The 16,829-nt window shown below is 40.7% G+C and overlaps 1 protein-coding gene across 1 annotated transcript in view; it reads left to right on the top strand.

The window, feature by feature from the left end:
* Positions 1–16,829, top strand: part of LOC133170220 (protein shisa-8) — a 34,555-nt gene that overhangs the window by 9,816 nt on the left and 7,910 nt on the right. The window contains exon 2 of the mRNA XM_061302953.1: positions 3,302–3,417. Within this exon, the coding sequence (XP_061158937.1) occupies positions 3,302–3,417 (116 nt within the window). The remainder of the gene's footprint in view (positions 1–3,301; positions 3,418–16,829) is intronic.

Raw genomic sequence — 16,829 nt, 5'->3', positions numbered from 1 at the left:
CAAATTGACAACTTGAGCATTGCTTTGGACCTTATTATAAATGCTGCATACTATTTACAAATATAAACACCATTTGCTTGAATTGAATGCTTGGGGGGTAAAAAAAAAAAGAAAAGCTTAACAGACAAAAATCCAAGTTAATCGCATTACAGATTTTCCAAGCAGCTTTGGTAAACCTAGAAAACAGTCATTCAAACACACTGAATATTCTATTGACTTTCCAATTACAACAATGAAAGTGATATTTGGAGTTATGATCGAAGCCAATTAAATGGGACCAAATGTTGCTGTAGAGTCACTGTTGCTTTATTGTGTGCTGGACTTTTTGTTGTGTATAAAAAAAACCACATCTGCCTCCATGTTTCCGTCCACATTGGGTTAGCAGCCCTTGGAATGATCTGTGGGTGGTGTTTACCCCACACTAACCTGCTGTGACAGTGAGGAGTGATTCAGCTCCAAAATGCTGTGTTATATTATACGCCCCCCAGGAACTGATGTGTGTGTGTGTGTGTGTTTACGTGTGCACAATAGTGAATGTCGTATTCAATGACTAGAGGGGGGCGTTTTTCTCGCTTTTTTTTTTAGCATTTTTTAGCAATTCAGAACAGGGGGGGTGCATATTTAGTTATACAACAAGCACGCCACATTCTTATGATCATGCGCAACTTGCAACTCGCTGTAGCTGTTTGTTTTCACAGTGGTTGACTTCTTCACCCTTTGTGTTATGCCATTTACAAACCAAAGTGTGGTGGCCTGGCCTTCTCTCCTCCGCTCTTAAAAAAAGAAAGGCTAATGTGGGTGAATGAGTTAATCATGCAGGATTTTGCTCACGTCATAACAACAACAAGGATGTTAAGTGTTTAGTTGGGTCACCACACACTGGCAGAGCTAGGATTTGTTTTTCTTCAGGGAGCAGGGGCAAGGATTTTTTTTTCTTTTTTAACAAACCCCAAAAATGCTTTCAAAAATTCACAGAAAAAACAACAGCCCTGGCCTGGAACCTGCAAAAAGGGGGGAACAGTGCCCCCATAGCCCCCCCTCTAGCACTGCCACTGGGAATTAGAGTATAGAATTGAAATCACAGACCAAAAGGTCTAACTTTTATTCCGAATAAGACAACGATAGCTTTTCACTCCATTTAGTTGGTCCGTATCTATTTCTAGCGATCCAAATTATACTCCTCACGTCCACTTCCTTCCACTGCACAAAAATGCTCGGCTGAACATCTAATTATTCCAATTAAAAGGCAGATTAGATTCATAGTTCTTTGCACGCAATTCCGCCCAAACCGTCGCCGCTGACATTCAACTCCATCAGACCTTGTTAACTGCAAACCTTCACCAAACGACCTCAATGGCCAACTGGTACCACAGTAGCAGTTATCGTGAAATTGATCTCGAACATCACCCGCATTAAAAAGTGATTGGAAGGTTCCTTTGGCGCTCATTTTGCTCTTCTGCTGACATCTGTTTGACATTAAAGCTGGAATAAGTATTTCATGTTATCATCAAGCGCTAGCTAATATCACAGTATCGGTTAAATGACACCAAAAGTGGATGAACTGTTATTTAGGCACGTTACTCAGTGTGCACCGTCCAACAGCTCGATGGAAAGGCCGTCGCCGCTTTTTAAGCTTTATTATGCTTAATAGAGGAAAAAAATGACGTGTTGCTGCGGGTTGTTGGGGAAAAAAAAAGTATGACGACTCAATTTGTTCTTATTTTTACCCATCCATTATCAGAAAATATGACTTTTATTAGGATGAGTGACTTGTGGTCTTATTTATTATCACAATTGAGAGCCGTGAGTTTTTTTCTAACAAGTGTGAAATTGTCATTAGAGGTTTTTGGACGCTTATTAGAGGCTAATCTCTTGCTGAAATATTTGCCTTCATTTTTTATTTGGAACATTGCAAACAATACGCCGGTGTGTTTCGAGACAAATATTTAACTTGTGGATTACAACTAGAGTCGTTTGCTGATTTTAGTATGTGGGCGTCATGTTTATCAGTGGAATAATATGACAATGATAATAACACTGTCAAAATGGCCCAGGATCAATATAATATTTTGTCGAAAGGTCTTCCCTATTTTGTTAAGGACAAAACATTTTGTTAAAAGGTTAGAGAACTCCAGTAGATCAATAAAAAAATGTCAAGATTACAATTTTAATTGCAGTGGAAAAAGCAACATATGGTGTTTATTCAAGCGCAATATTCCAGACACTGGGGACAATCCAGAACGAGATGACAAAACGGGAAAAAGTCAGACAGGTATAAAGCAGCAATGAAAATGAAGCATTGCGCAACAACAGGAGGGGAGGGGGGGGGAGTGACGTCGGAAGTGGGACACCGAGACAATGAGATAGACAGGAAAGAGAAGATCTTCCCTGGGACATATCTGGAGAATAACAAGTGCTTTTTTACGTCTCCGGAAACATGGCGAGTGGGAGGGGGAAGTGGCACAGAGCTGGCTTTATTACCATGCAAAATGAGAGCTGGGGGAAAAGAGAGCAAGACAGACGGAAAAAGCGCAATGGAAGCGGACAGATATTAACCAGATGAAAGAGAATGGGCGAGCGACGAGCCGACGCGAGGCCAAGCGATAACATTATGTTCTTCATGGCTGCGCTCTTCAATCTCTGCCCTCATTTAGAAGCATAACAAACGTGGTCGCTTGATTGTGTTCGCTGTCAAATGTCAAACATGAATCTGCGGGGAGGGTCACAAATGCTGACCCAGCCTTGTAATTAGGATGTTACATTTTGCAAGGCTAATGACATCATTGACACAAAGTCATATATATTTTTTTTTGGTTGGGGAAAAGAAGGCCGCAATTTAAAATAAATATTCAGTTCAACTCAAGTTCTGCTTCTTTAGAAAAATGCAACTCCAGGATGAAGCTCACTCAACAAATCAAACATTTATTAAAATATAGTTAGTGTTTTTTAAAAAAAAAAAACTTTTATCTGCTGGTGTAGGTTCTTTCACCAAATACTTTGTTTCTGAACTTGTTCAAAGGCAGCCAACAACAAAAGATGGCGAGGGGAAACTCACTTTTCGACAAACACCCAGAGTATTCCTTTTTATCTTTGAATTCACTTTCTTGACAAGAACTCAAAAGAACTTCCTGTAAGAGTCTGTCGCTTTATGAAGATGGACACTAGGCGATTTATCTCCAGGATTTTCCTAATAAATGTATTCCTCATCATTTTAGCCTTCAGATTTTTAGCATCAACACTAATTGTCGCTTTTCCCCTTCTTTGCTTTTTATGTAACCTTTTTTTTCCCCCTCCTCCTCAGGACTTTGACAGAGCTGCTGAAGCAGCCAGGCGAGGCGGGAGTTGTAGATGGAACCGGAATACAGCACCCTATAGGGACCAACGGGATCTCGGCCAGGGCGTTACGCTCCAACAACGGTCAGTCGTCACACTAAAGCTCACCCTCAAACTGACAAGGCATTGTTGGCCATTTAGTTTGGTGAGAGATACGAGGGGAACGGGACAGAGCGATGTAACAACACACTCAAGATGAGATCTTCCGAAATGGAATTTATGTATGACATCATGCAAGATCTCAAAAGATGACTACGGCGCATTTTGTCTTTTCCTTTGGTTTCATGTGATTTTTTTGGGGGTGATGCATGAATAGAAATAACAAGCAGACTCTACAAAAGCAGAAGAATGAGAGGGAAGTTGATGAGAAATGAGGCGACAAAGCTGTAATGCTTTTGTCATCTATTATCAAAGATAAGCGGAGTGTACAATCTCCATTTGTTCGCTGTTCTGACAGACTGGATGGGAAAGTCGAAAGACTGAGGGGCGGCAAAATATTCAATGGTGGCTAAAGTACTCACGAGCTGTACTTAAAAGTAGAAGTACAGACACTTGCAGCAAAAAAAAACAACCAAAAACGCAAACTCAAGATTAGAACCGCAGATTAGACTTTTTTTTAAGTGAAAGTAAAGCCACTTAAATTAGAAGAACATTTGACACTTACTTTATAGCTCACGACTTAAAAATGATGTCTGCACCATCTCAAAAGACTCAGTAGTCACCTCTTTCACATGTGTTAACCAATTTTATTTATCTACTTATCTATTTATCTATTGTTTTATCTTTTTTTTTTTTTAATTGTTTTAATTTTATTTTATTATTGGTTTTATTTTGTATTATTTATTTACTAAGTTTCCACACCAGACTAGTCCTATTTAATCAAAACTTAATTCGCCCAATTCCAGGTCCCAACCCACGGAGTGAATGTTGAGTGACCCATCTGTTTTTCCTCTTTCGTCTCTGACAACACACACACAGGGAAATAAAATGAAATCAAAAGTTCCCGAGGACTCATTTTTGACAACTGCAGGCAAGTTAATTTAAAGGACAAAAGGTCCCCGCTGCGTCACATCTGCTCTCATTCTCAAAAACATTTCAATATGAACTATTTGTCGCCCGACATACGTGTCGTCGATTGACGTATGTATGGCATGCGCCACCGAGCCGAATCATATTGCGTCACGGCTGACGAAGGATCGTTACATAAACAACAATGCAGAGAAAGTGAGTCATACAGACCTCGTATACATCCATTCATCTATCATTCATCCTCCTCTTATTTCACATGTGATGTTTACTCACAAACAATAAACTAACTTGACTTTCATCTTCCCACCATGGCTACAAACACATTTTGGCCTCATTTTCACCCCATGCTGTGCTTATTAGCACTCTTCTTTCTATCTTGCGCCGCTTTCCTTTCTTCCCCTGCTATTTAATTCTCCCCTCTTTACTCCCCCGGCTTTCCCTCACCGATTTGTCTATAACAATCTGGTAAAAAAAAAAAAAAAGTTTAGCGCTGTGCATTTTCCAATTAGGACAGCATAGCCTGCATATTTTGTTTGTTGATTCAGTGGATTAAGAAGATATATACGTGGATAATTTTATCACTAGAAGCACTCATACTGCGCTATTTGTGTTTATCGTTTGAAGATTGATGACGCTCTTTCCACTCGGAAATTTTACGTATTCTTCATTTTTTTTCTCACTGAATCCAAAGTGGGCTGGATTTTTTTTTTTTTTTTTTAACTGTTCAAGAATGGAAGCTTGTTGGCAGCAGTAGTAGAGGCAACAGAGTGAGTGAGGGCAAGAAGATGAAGTCTTGGAGATCATGCTGTGTCAGCTGTCTATGCATAAGTACCTCTTAATTAAAATCATTTAAATCCTCCAGGCCAAATAGAGGGGCAGGAGGGGGGGGGGGGGGACCCACACAGTCCATTACTTTGTCAGAGGCCTCAGTTTGAAATAAATCATTTTGTGATCCTGAAATAAATATATATGAAGATAAAAGCGGTTAGATATGGGCGTCAAGATGCAAGTCACATGACACCATTGAACGCAGACCAAACATCTCAAGTTTGAAGACTGGAGCCAAATCCTCTAAATCCTCCGACTTCCTTTCCCTCCTTTGCTCTCCTGAGCATGTTTTGAGGCTGAGATATTTTTGATACTGCTTAAGAGATGAAGGGCGGGATAAAACCTGCAGGATGTAAAATTTGAGGAATGTTTGTGCGAGAGAGAGAGAGAGAGAAGGGGGAGGGAGGAGAGGAACGCGAGGAAAGAAATAGGTCATGTTATGTTACAGTCGATGAAAGAGGATCGAGATGATGAAGCTAGCAAAAAAAAACATAAAAAAGAGTTTAAAAGAGAGGGTCAAGCAGGAGAGGTGATGAGAGACAAGCAAAGAGAAGAGCCGACATGCTGCTAGCTGCGAGGGGGACAGCTGGTCAGCTGCTGCCCTCTCTTCTAGTGGGTAGAGCTACCCTGAGGACAGACACCCTGTTCCACACACACACGGATGTAACACACACACACCTGCTCTCACATGTTTATGCGTCCTCGTATTCCTAGTCCATTGGCAGATGGTTGCATGTATGCTTACAAACTCGCTTGCGTCACCTGAACACATCACAGAGAGACGTACACAAGTGCACGCACCTCTTTGGACTGAGCAACGATTCAAAAATGTGGCTTTAAGTGGAAAAGGGGTTAGGACAGAGAAGATTGGGAAATATTGCAAGGAAGTAGTAGCAGGAGAAGAGAAACCTAAGATGGACTAAGTGGAAGTGAGAAGGTGATTATGGAAATGAGAGAAAGAGCGGCAATGTGGTGTAAAAAGAGAGAAAATGGATGGGGAAGTATTAAATATGATGCCAGTTCAAATTGTTTGAGCCTGGGGTATGTTTTACAAGAGAAAAATCGGTTGCCAAACCGTCATTTTAGGTTGCGAGGATTTCAGCACCATGGACAGCGCCCCAGCCACAATGGCAATAATTCAACAGCTACAGTGCTGTAAAATGGAACGAACAGTGCTAAATTAGAACCAAATTGATGACACATTTTTTTGCTGCCTATACAAAAAACAAAAATGAGAATAAACTTAATTTAGGTTAATTTTTTTTTTTTTTTTTTTAATCTCTCATTCAAACACTGCTGTCGTGATATACGACCAAGCGCTTCTATAAATGAACGAAGAGTTTAAAAGCGAGCTGGAAAATCGTCGCGATGCCAAAATGAGTATCGTGGGATCCCGCCGAGTCGCCGTTAAGTGAAACGACGTAGGGGGCTGTTGTGTGTTAAGGCGGCAGCGTGTTTGTTTACATCTGTACGCCCTTGAATACCATCGAGTGTCATCAGAGTGCCACATGGGGGCCGGCGCCAATTATATCCTCTGCGAGCTCGTCAATGACACCCCGCCGCAGAGACAGCTTGAGACGCAGAGAAGGATGACAGCCAAACACAGCATTCATATATTAACAATTATATCTATATGCGAGTATTAAGTTCATTTGAGCGCGGCGAGCCTACGCCGACTCGGCGATTTGTCTTGATGGCTTCTCGTACTACTTTTTATTTAGAACAAGAGGGTGTTAGTACGGTTTATGCGACTATAAACAACTAGAATCCGCCCGTGAGTGTGCGTTCGAGCTAACGCCGACAGCTTTAGGGTGCTTGAATGTTAATAGCGCACGCCGATGTTGGAAATGTGCAACTTGAATGAGTTTGCATCCATTTTTGAAGCGGCGCACTGCGGGGGGATTCAGTGGATCATTTGCATGAGTGGAGGATAAACCGTTGCGATGCAGAGACCTTGAGCTACTAAACTGATGGAGAAAGTTCCAGAATTGGGCTTTCAGTCTGACAAGCTCTGCCGCAATCTAACACTGATTACTCATTTAAAAGCAGCTAAGAAAAGGTTTCGATAGAAAAGCATGGAGAATTTTGATGACATGCTAGATATTAGCATTCAAGCTACAATAGCGAAACAGATTTGGTCCTAAAATGCGTGATGACTACTTGCTCTAGCTATACAGCGTATAATCCAATATGGATCGAAAGAAGATGCTGATATGTGGTTCACTAAAGTATGAGTCAGAATTGAAATCCTCTACTGCATCACTGGCTCGATTTTCTTTTATGTTTCTCGACTATTTCCCACTATCGGTCCGTCGTCGCTCCGCCTCTGTTTTCCCCTCGCAGGCATTCGCTGCGCTCCTTTTCTGGCATGGCTCTGTCACGGCCGCGACTAACTTTACTCTCTGATGTCGTTTCTTGTCTGGCGGACATCGAGTTGTCTGATCCCGAGCACTGAGGTAGGCCAGAAATGATCAGAGAGCTACAATGAATAGATCCGTTGAGTCTCTCCGTGTAAAGGGGATTTCAAAGGCAACCTTTATTATTATTGGGGCAGCACTTCAAGCGATGACTTTATGACGTACAGCAGTTAATCCAAAAGACTATTTTCATAGACTGATTTATGTGTTCACGCCCACAACGGTGCAAACGGACCTTTTTTTTTTTTTGTAAATATACTGGCTTGCAAGATGATTTTCCTCATGTATATGAGCTCCAGTTTGCAAGATGGTGGGCGGATCAAATGAGTAATGTTGAGGCATCACAAAAACAAAACAAAACGAAACGGTCATTACCTGGAGCGTTTGACGCGTTGGAAAGGGAGTGAAAATAGACGGCAGTATGTGAATGAGAGAGCGTTGATTGACTATTTTCCTCATTTGTGTCAAGGACACCCGACCCCACTTTACGACCACACACACACGCGCACACACACACACACTCAGACCGTATAGACAGCGCCGCCTCCCACACACCCTCTGGTGATAGAAAGTAGACAATTGAAGCTCAATAGAGACAAATGACAGCATAGAGGACACATTTGTCATCAGCTGTCTTAATAAATCATGTTGGTGTGCGTCTCGTCTTACGACGTATGTGCCTATAGGTTAAAGATTTGGTGTAGCTCACTTTCTGAAATGCAAATTTCCGTTTATTACATGAACCCACTCTTGTATATTAAACAGGATGTTTTTTAGTTGTGAGTGGGAAAGTATTTTTTGTTGTGAGCATAAGAGCATTTCAGGAGTGTGTGTGTTTGAGGTAATCCTGAAATATGTCCCTGCCGTGCTGCACGTGCAGGCAGGTGATCCGTGTCAGGGTTGAGACAGCGTATAAAGTGTCGTGTGCGTGCATGGACACCGATATGAGCTACTGAGCGGAGCAGCGTGCGGTGATACATTAAAATGGCGGGATTATCCTCCACTGCTGCAAGCCGACTGATAGTGTTATGGAGGGAAAGGGTGGGATGGCGCTCCATTTTGACATCATTATCAAACCATAATGAGCCCTAACCCCACTCAGCAGGGACTCAACCACTTCCCGTTTTATGCATCAGGCCAAGGGTGGCCCTCATATGCTGACTTGCAAGAAAACGGGATGATTAAGAGTAGGAGGGAAGACGAGCACATTAAGGGGAATTCCAACAAATAAAGTGCTTTCACAAGAAATGGGGGGGAACAAAGGATTTTACGGTCGAAAAACGCCCGGTGCTGAAGTTGGGATAAATCATTTAAAATCTGTAATGGCTAAGGCTAAACTTTTTGTCATTGTGGACTTGTCAAAAATACGATGATGCTAACAGGTGAAAATTATTTTGGCGCGCTTTACGAAGTTTTGATCAACAGTGATCTTATTTGTTTAAAATTTGTATTCAGCTTACATTATAAACATTTCAATTGGGTCTATTTGAAAGTCCCTATAGTTAAGCCGCATGTCAATGCTAAAAATTTGCAGAAAGTGGACTACAATAATCTATTTTTATTCATTTTTTATCTATCTTTCCATCTATTTTTTGGGGGAGGGAGATAAGCCGAGTTTTTGATGAACACATTTTTGGGTGTTGTTGTTGCTGTTCAGTTTCCTAATATCTGAACATCCAATAAAGGGCTTTAAAAAGAATTAAAAGTAATACTGGAACAAAGATTCACTTATTTTTAATCTTCATTATCAGTGAGGTGACGTTTCGATTTGATTCCAGTCGTTTATTGCTCGGCTTAGCTGTGATGCCGTGTAGCATTAACTTGTGACTAAACGCAATTAAGAATTTCACACGTCATGATTAAATAACACTCGCTAGTAATAAGAAATATTTTAATAACCTTGTCGCATTGTGTTTGGGAAAGGCAATCAAAAAAGCGGCATGGTTATCACTGATGAAGGCACTATCGTTTTTGAGCCAAATGATGCTCCAAACATATTTGACACAAATCAATCCCAACACAAAGTCTTCTTGGAAAACAATTCTGCCTATCAACTTCCATTTTGAGAACATTTAGTGACTCATGACTGTACCTCAAAAACTAACATCAACTTCCGAAATTTACTTTGCAAGTCTACCTAATTTTGTAACGAGTGAGCATACAAGAAAACACAATCTCCACACACCTGCGCAACCATTGGACATATGTGACGCAAACCTACAACCCCCTCCCAGCCTCTCCCGTTTCCGTATCTGTCAGGCGCACGCACGACGCGACATCACATCAAATCATCTCAGCAAGCGTGTTTAACCTAATCACACTCAGCCATGCGTGAACCTCAGATGAGGGAGTCAGGTCTGTTATGACAGCCCATGTGCTGTGTGACAGCCACGGGCTTTGAAGAGCGCCGACCGACAGGATGCTTTTTAATACACACGCGTTGAACTGTACACAACAACGAAAAACGTAAGACCTACGCACAACCGCGGCGGAAACGAGGGTGTGGGTCGGAGCAGGGAGCAGGGAGCCAAGACTGAGGCAGACGGAGTGACTAATCGAGTGTTTCATTTCCGCAGCATTAAAACGTAAGCAGAGACGCGGTGGGATGCGGGGCCCCTTGGATCCAATCAGCTTTGCCCTTTCAAAGCTCTCATGAATGTCCGCTAAATCATAACAAGCCAAGAGAGAACTGTCAAGTGAGCTTGAGCTATGAAAATCAATCAAGACATAAATGATGTCTTTGTTACAGTGTTGGAATGATATTTTTCACTTGCGGTAAAAAATAAAATAAAATTGTATGACGTCTATAGTCGTCAATGGCAGTGAATGAGTTAAATTTCATTCATTAAATTCTAATTCCGCGTGAAATTATTTTCGGACAACATTGTGAAATTTTTTTGCTTCAACCAGGTTCAATGTTATTCATAATAATTGTAACGACATAAAAGTTTTCATCCTGTTTCTTTGCTTTTATACTCTTTTTTTTTTTCTTCTTCTTTTAACTGCGTATGCTATTTTATGTCTGTACGGCGACCTTGAGTGCCTTGAAAGGCGCCTTAGAAATAAAACGCATTATTATTATCCTTATCTTGAACCAAAAATCTCATCTAAAATCCATCCCACATTGGACTTTGTTTTTCCTTGCAGAGGAAAAATGACTGAACTAGCTCATATTTACACCTGGCAAGTCCCCTCAGTGCTGGGGTATTTATCAACGTCCAGACCACCCAGAGGGCCATCATCGTACAAGCGAAGGGGGAAGTCGCTCCTACATTGACGCTCCGAAAACACCCAAATGCATTTTGTGTTTACTCGCCGGGGTCTCACGCAATTCTTTCAATCTACTAGTCACTTGTTTAATTTCCCACTCGGTAGCCGGGCGAGCTCGGAGACGCAACACGTGCAATTACAAAGTCCAATTTCCATGATATAGTACATCCCCTTGTTTAATGTGCAAAACACTGTGGGTTGAAAAAAAAGGACGATGGGATTATGACAAGAGAAACGATAAATACTAAAAGAATGAAATAATCACACAGGCAGAGCAGAGAGTGGAGGGAGTCCTTTTCCCCCGACGGCACTGCTCTATTGATCTTAGCTTGTTTCTTGGAGAGTTGCTGTGAGATCAGGGCCGAGCGCTGACACAGCCATCACAATGCATTATGGGGGGGGGATCAAAGAGAGGCCAGCGTTGGCCACCACGCAGGAACTCCATGCCGGCGGGAATAGACGAAGAATGGAGAGAAGAGGAAAATGGGACAAGGACTAACAGAAGCGCCTGATGAAAAAACTGCTAAACAGGATTTTCAATCACGGCCAGTCACTCGTTTTCCGTCTGGCGGTGTCGCTCCGAGGGGACACAGGTGGGACGTGTGAAGGGAAAGAGAGCAGGAATTAAGGAATTGGATGAGAACTAGGGTGTGAAAATATGAAGACTGGAGATGTTAAGTGTGTGTGAGTATGCACTCACAGGCATATGTTTGTCCATTTGTGAGTGTGTGTAAGACACATGGAGGCAAGAGGGTGACAATGAGGTGAGAAGCATTGTGGGGAACTAAAAATAGGAAGTGAGAAGGATGAGATGGGCAGGCTGCATGGAGGAGCTTTATCAGGGGAGATGTTTTTTTTTTTTTTGGGTGCAAGTGAGTAGAGACAGAGAGAGGGGGGAGAGAGAGACAGAGATAGAAAATGTCACTGGACAGCTTCCATGTGTTGGCTGCAGAGCAACAAAAATGTCAAGCATGGAGAAACCGCTGACATCTTTCACACAGCGTGTGTGTGCTCGTGTGTGTGTGTGTGTGTGCGTACATTGCTTGCCTGCATGTCACTGGGTCATTTTTTTTGGGTGAATCTCCAGGCAGGCAAAAGCCCAACAAATATAGTCGTGTATATTAATGAAAATAAATGTTGCGTCGAGTGAGATAGTGTTTTATATTGTCACGGGTATTTGAAATCATCAAGATAATAAATAAAATAAATTTATTTTATTTATAAACTATTATTATAATATATTATTACATATTTTATAAATGTATTCATAAAATGTATTTATAAATTTATGACATCAAGATAAAATAATAAAATAAAATAAAATAAAATAAAATAAAATAAAATAAAATAAAATAAAATAAAATAAAATAAAATAAAATAAAATAAAATAAAATAAAATAAAATAAAATAAAATAAAATAAAATAAATTGGGAACAAAGACGTTTTGGCCCAAACCTGAGCGAATGACATTTTGACACGTTAAATAAGGAAAGACCCAGGTGCAGATGATGGCTTTAGTAATAGCTCATCTCTCTCCTTATGTGTCCCCCAAAGCTGCCGGTGTCATTCAGTGATTTATTAGCAAAGTGCGCTAGTCGTTCACACGCCTAATATTCAAAGCCGCCAGAAAAAGCTGTCATCGTAAATGTGAATAATTACAAAGGGGCCATCTTTAATGTTGATTACATCTCACTTTCAAAATAATTTGTACTCCTGAGGTAACATTTTATATTATTGAATGGTTTCACTGAGCTATGCATCTTACAGGGATGATATTAAAAATCATTACCTCGTTGCTTTTTTTTTTTCTTTTGTCAAATGTAAATCAGATTTTCAATCTCAAAAACTGAATTCATTTGAGCATACTTACTTCAATTGAATTCATTCGACCGTGTGAGTTTGATTTAATGCGGAGTAAGCTTAACATTGAATCTCAAAGCAATCAAAATGTACCAGTAAACCTTTTATTAAAAAGGTGAGGCGGAGAATTTCGGACTTTTTCAAAACGAGAATAATGCATATTTTAGCTAGCTGGATTATTTTGGGAAAATGATACCGCATGAAGACAGGGAGCATGTAATTATCTTGCCAGATATGTCATCTCAATATTATCCTTCTCTCCGTGTTTTTTAACTGCTCGCTCTTGTGGGAGAGAAAAGGCATCATCGAAGAGAAGACATTTATTTCTAGCTAGCGTATTAAAAAACATGGTGTGACATGACGCGATAGTTGTTTTAACAAGAGCCGGAGAAAACGTGAACGAGGGCAAAGATGACAAAAGAGAGCAGGTGCTTCCTTCCAGCAGCTGAAACGTTTGCAATATTTTGTCACTCTCCTGTCACTTCTTCTCCCTAAACCATCTGCTGCCTTTCATATCATCTTTATTTCAGTGCCCTAAAAAATCTTCCCCCATCACTCTCTCAAGCTGCACTGTAGCCAAAGTCAAAACGACGCTAAGTCGAACTCTCGACTTGCTTTTGCATCACTAACCCAGACGACCGTGTTAATAAGGTATCAATGACGAGATGGAAGCACAAAGAGCTGGGAGATGATTTGAAGGTCAAAGACAAGCGTGTGTTAGCACACATATCTCGCCCACACATCGTGTGTGTGTGTGTGTGTGTGTGTGTGTGTGTGTGTGTGTGTGTGTGTGTGTGTGTGTGTGTGTGTGTGTGTGTGTGTGTGTGTGGCATAAATCTCCGTTAGACATGGTGGGTGGACACACTGGCAGGAGATTTATGCTTGAAAACATGAAGCAGAGCTCTTGATCCAAAAAGCGGGGCAGAGGCAAAGGCTGAGTGTTGGCGGGTGGCTGTTTTTGTGAATGACTGATTATAGTGCCCTGGCACGCCGACCTGGTGGTTAGCACATCTGCCACACAGTTCGGAATGGCGACTTTGAATACTGACACTTTTATCATATGTTTAAAAAAAAAAAAAAAGGCAATCTTCTATTTCAGCTAAGATAAACACAGTATGGTAAATACATGACATATTGACATTATATTTCTGTCGGAAAATTGAAGGTCCACCTCCATCCCTCAATGCATATGCTATAATGTAAACAGCTTTTTACTAAAAAAAATAAAAATATATATTATTTTTAAGTTTAATTTCAACAGGCGGAAGATTTCTTCTCATTTAATATTCATGCACAGCGGTGCTAAGCGTCGTTATGGGCCACTGCGATGGATGGCCACAGGAGACGTTTAGGGGCCTTTGTAAAGTTAGCGAGCTGAGCCACTGCGGTTCATCCCAAGAATAGGGATGAGATGGTTTTCAACACACACACAGACACTCAAGGGAAGTCTGAGTGATTGAGAGAGTTGCGTGTGCCAAGTTTCTACAATCGAGGGCATTTCAGTGATTATTTGATGTAAGATTTGGGATGTGTGTGTGCTAGCTTATTATTGTTAGTGCAACAAAATTGATTATGCAAGTCAAAGCTTATAACGTGTCCAATATGCGCTCACACGTTACCCTTTTGTCTTTCTGTGACCCTCGTACTTAATTATTGCCCTATTTTACACCTGAAAGCACTTTCTTTTGCTTCTTTATTGCAATCCATTAGCTGCATCAAAAGGTCTAGTCTGTCATTTTTCACGGGAATGGAATACGCATACCCCTACGACCTTTCTTTCTGTCTGAAGGAATTTGTTGAAGGGGGAGCTGGCAGTGTTTTAACTGCTCGCAAGATTTGAATGCATCCTTACTCGTAGGCCACGCCGCTTTTAAGAATGAGTGCAATTGTGATGTCATCTAGGGAGTATTATTTTATAGAAGGTACAATTAAAGCTCAAAAAGAGGAAATACGCTTACCTGTCGATTAGGAAGGTTGCTAATTCCACGTCGGTCCTGGATTTTCTCAATTGATAGAGGTCCCATTTTCTCTCTCTGATTTGTTGTTTTTCCTCAGACACGGTGGTTTCCTGCAAATCAAATTCGAGGCTTAAGATTCGATTTAGTTATTCATCATTTTAATCATATAGCCTACTTCTGTCTGGTTGGTTTGACCTTGACAACAAAGTGACTTGCTCTTCAAATTTTTCAAGTCAAATCAAACTGAGGTATGTTCAAAGTGTAAATCACCAAATGGGCACAAAAGTTAAAGGAAATGTTTTCAACTATCTTAGCAACACAAGTAGCAGTACAAGCAGGAAAACATTTTAAAACAATATATGATTTTAAAAAAAAAAACAATTTATAGCACCAAAAAGATTTCAATTCCTTCTTATTCTATTGAATACCGAAAAAGCAGAACAGCACTCAGGAAATCATACACGTCTCAGTTCCTCGTAAAAAAGACATTTTAAATCTACAGGGACCCACAGAGTCAGCACATCTACAATGCATCTCAACGGCAAACACTTCAACCTGTTCAGTGTAGTGTAATATGTGATACATGGTGAAAAATATATGAAAAATATTTGGATCCTAACCAGAATTCTTTATGGTAAAAATATGCTGCGTCTGAATGGAAACCAGACTCTCGACAAACGGGACTTGAGGGACCTTCAAGCTTAAGGGATGAAGCCTTTGAGTCGACGAGATATATATGAGAGTGTAAAGTGTAAAAAAAAAAAAAAAAAAAAAGCTGCAGGGTCTGCTTGCCCCTTAAGATGAAAGGGCACGTTCAAAGCTCAGATTAGCTCAATAATTCATCACTTCACCAGCGCGGAGGGAATCGCCGCTATAGTCCTCGGATGCATCACCATCGGTTATTATCAATTCATTAGTTCCACGAGTAAAAAGGACATTCGAGTGTCTACATGAGGAATTTGTAAGGCAAAGTGGAAAACGGTCCTGGCGAGGTTAAAGTACAAGCAAATGCAATTTTAGAGCGATAGATTACATCATCTTTTTTTGCAGATTGATGTGACGCTTTGCTAATCAAGAATCTGAAGCTATTGTACTTCCTGGCACATTAATTGGGGCAAATGAAGCTTATGAATTTTGGACTCAAATTGAGTCCCGTTGCATAACATGAGAACCCCCCCCACCCCTTCTCGAAATTTCTGCAGCTGTTATGGGAAGCTGGAGATGATTATACAACACTGCACAGATATTAAATCTGACGCTTGTGCAAATGATTGTGCTGGAATTTGGAATAGAAGTATGAATAAGAAGCAAAAAATACAAGGAAAGAAGTTTTCTTTTTTTTTCGTATGCTTTCCCAAACAATTGACGAGATTGAAAAGGTTAATGCCACGTTCCACCTGTTTACCCTTATGTTGCCTTGTGTTTATTTCTCCTCGTTTCACTTTTTCTTTTCTTTTTTCTGTCGAGGCATAGCGGGTCTTCGGATTGCGTAAAGTGCTGACTGGACAAGCAGCCAAATTTATTGCACTCTGTAATGGGGTTACAATCCCTCTTGTACCCTGCAAAGTGGAAGCTAGCAGTGAAAGAACGGAGGAAAAACGATTCGAATTGGAAAACTAAAATCGAGTATTGACAATTTGGGGCTGTTTTCATACTAATAGAAGTGGAGGTCCTTATCCATAAGCAAGTGAATAGGTAAGATAGTGAGTTTCCCTAAATTGTTTTTTTTAACTCATTCAGTGCCATTGACGGTTATAGACGTCAAATATATGAACTGGGTTAGCAGTGAATGAGTTAAGGAATTTTTGGCAAAAGTACCCACACTGCTGGTGGGATTTTATTTCCTTTTTTTTTTTTCCAGTTTGTCTTTGAAGGTAGCTCATGTCTGTCACCTGACTCCATCTTGCAGCAGTAATTTGTTAGGTTGCAATGTAGATCCGGCTGCCTCTCAGCTTTAATATGCTATCAGGCAAAAGGAATACATGCATATTCATCCCCATCATATTTTGCATACATTTGGGAGCGTGATTCATTATTCAAATTCCTTCCATCCATCCATTTGCATGGCGCTACAGTGGTTCCCAACTCACAGTGGGTCAGAGTTGGAGCTACAGCCGAGCTAGATCACAGACAC

Source organism: Syngnathus typhle, linkage group LG17, assembly GCF_033458585.1.
Source record: "Syngnathus typhle isolate RoL2023-S1 ecotype Sweden linkage group LG17, RoL_Styp_1.0, whole genome shotgun sequence".
Lineage (NCBI taxonomy): Eukaryota > Metazoa > Chordata > Actinopteri > Syngnathiformes > Syngnathidae > Syngnathus > Syngnathus typhle.
This window is presented reverse-complemented; position numbering and strand designations above follow the sequence as displayed.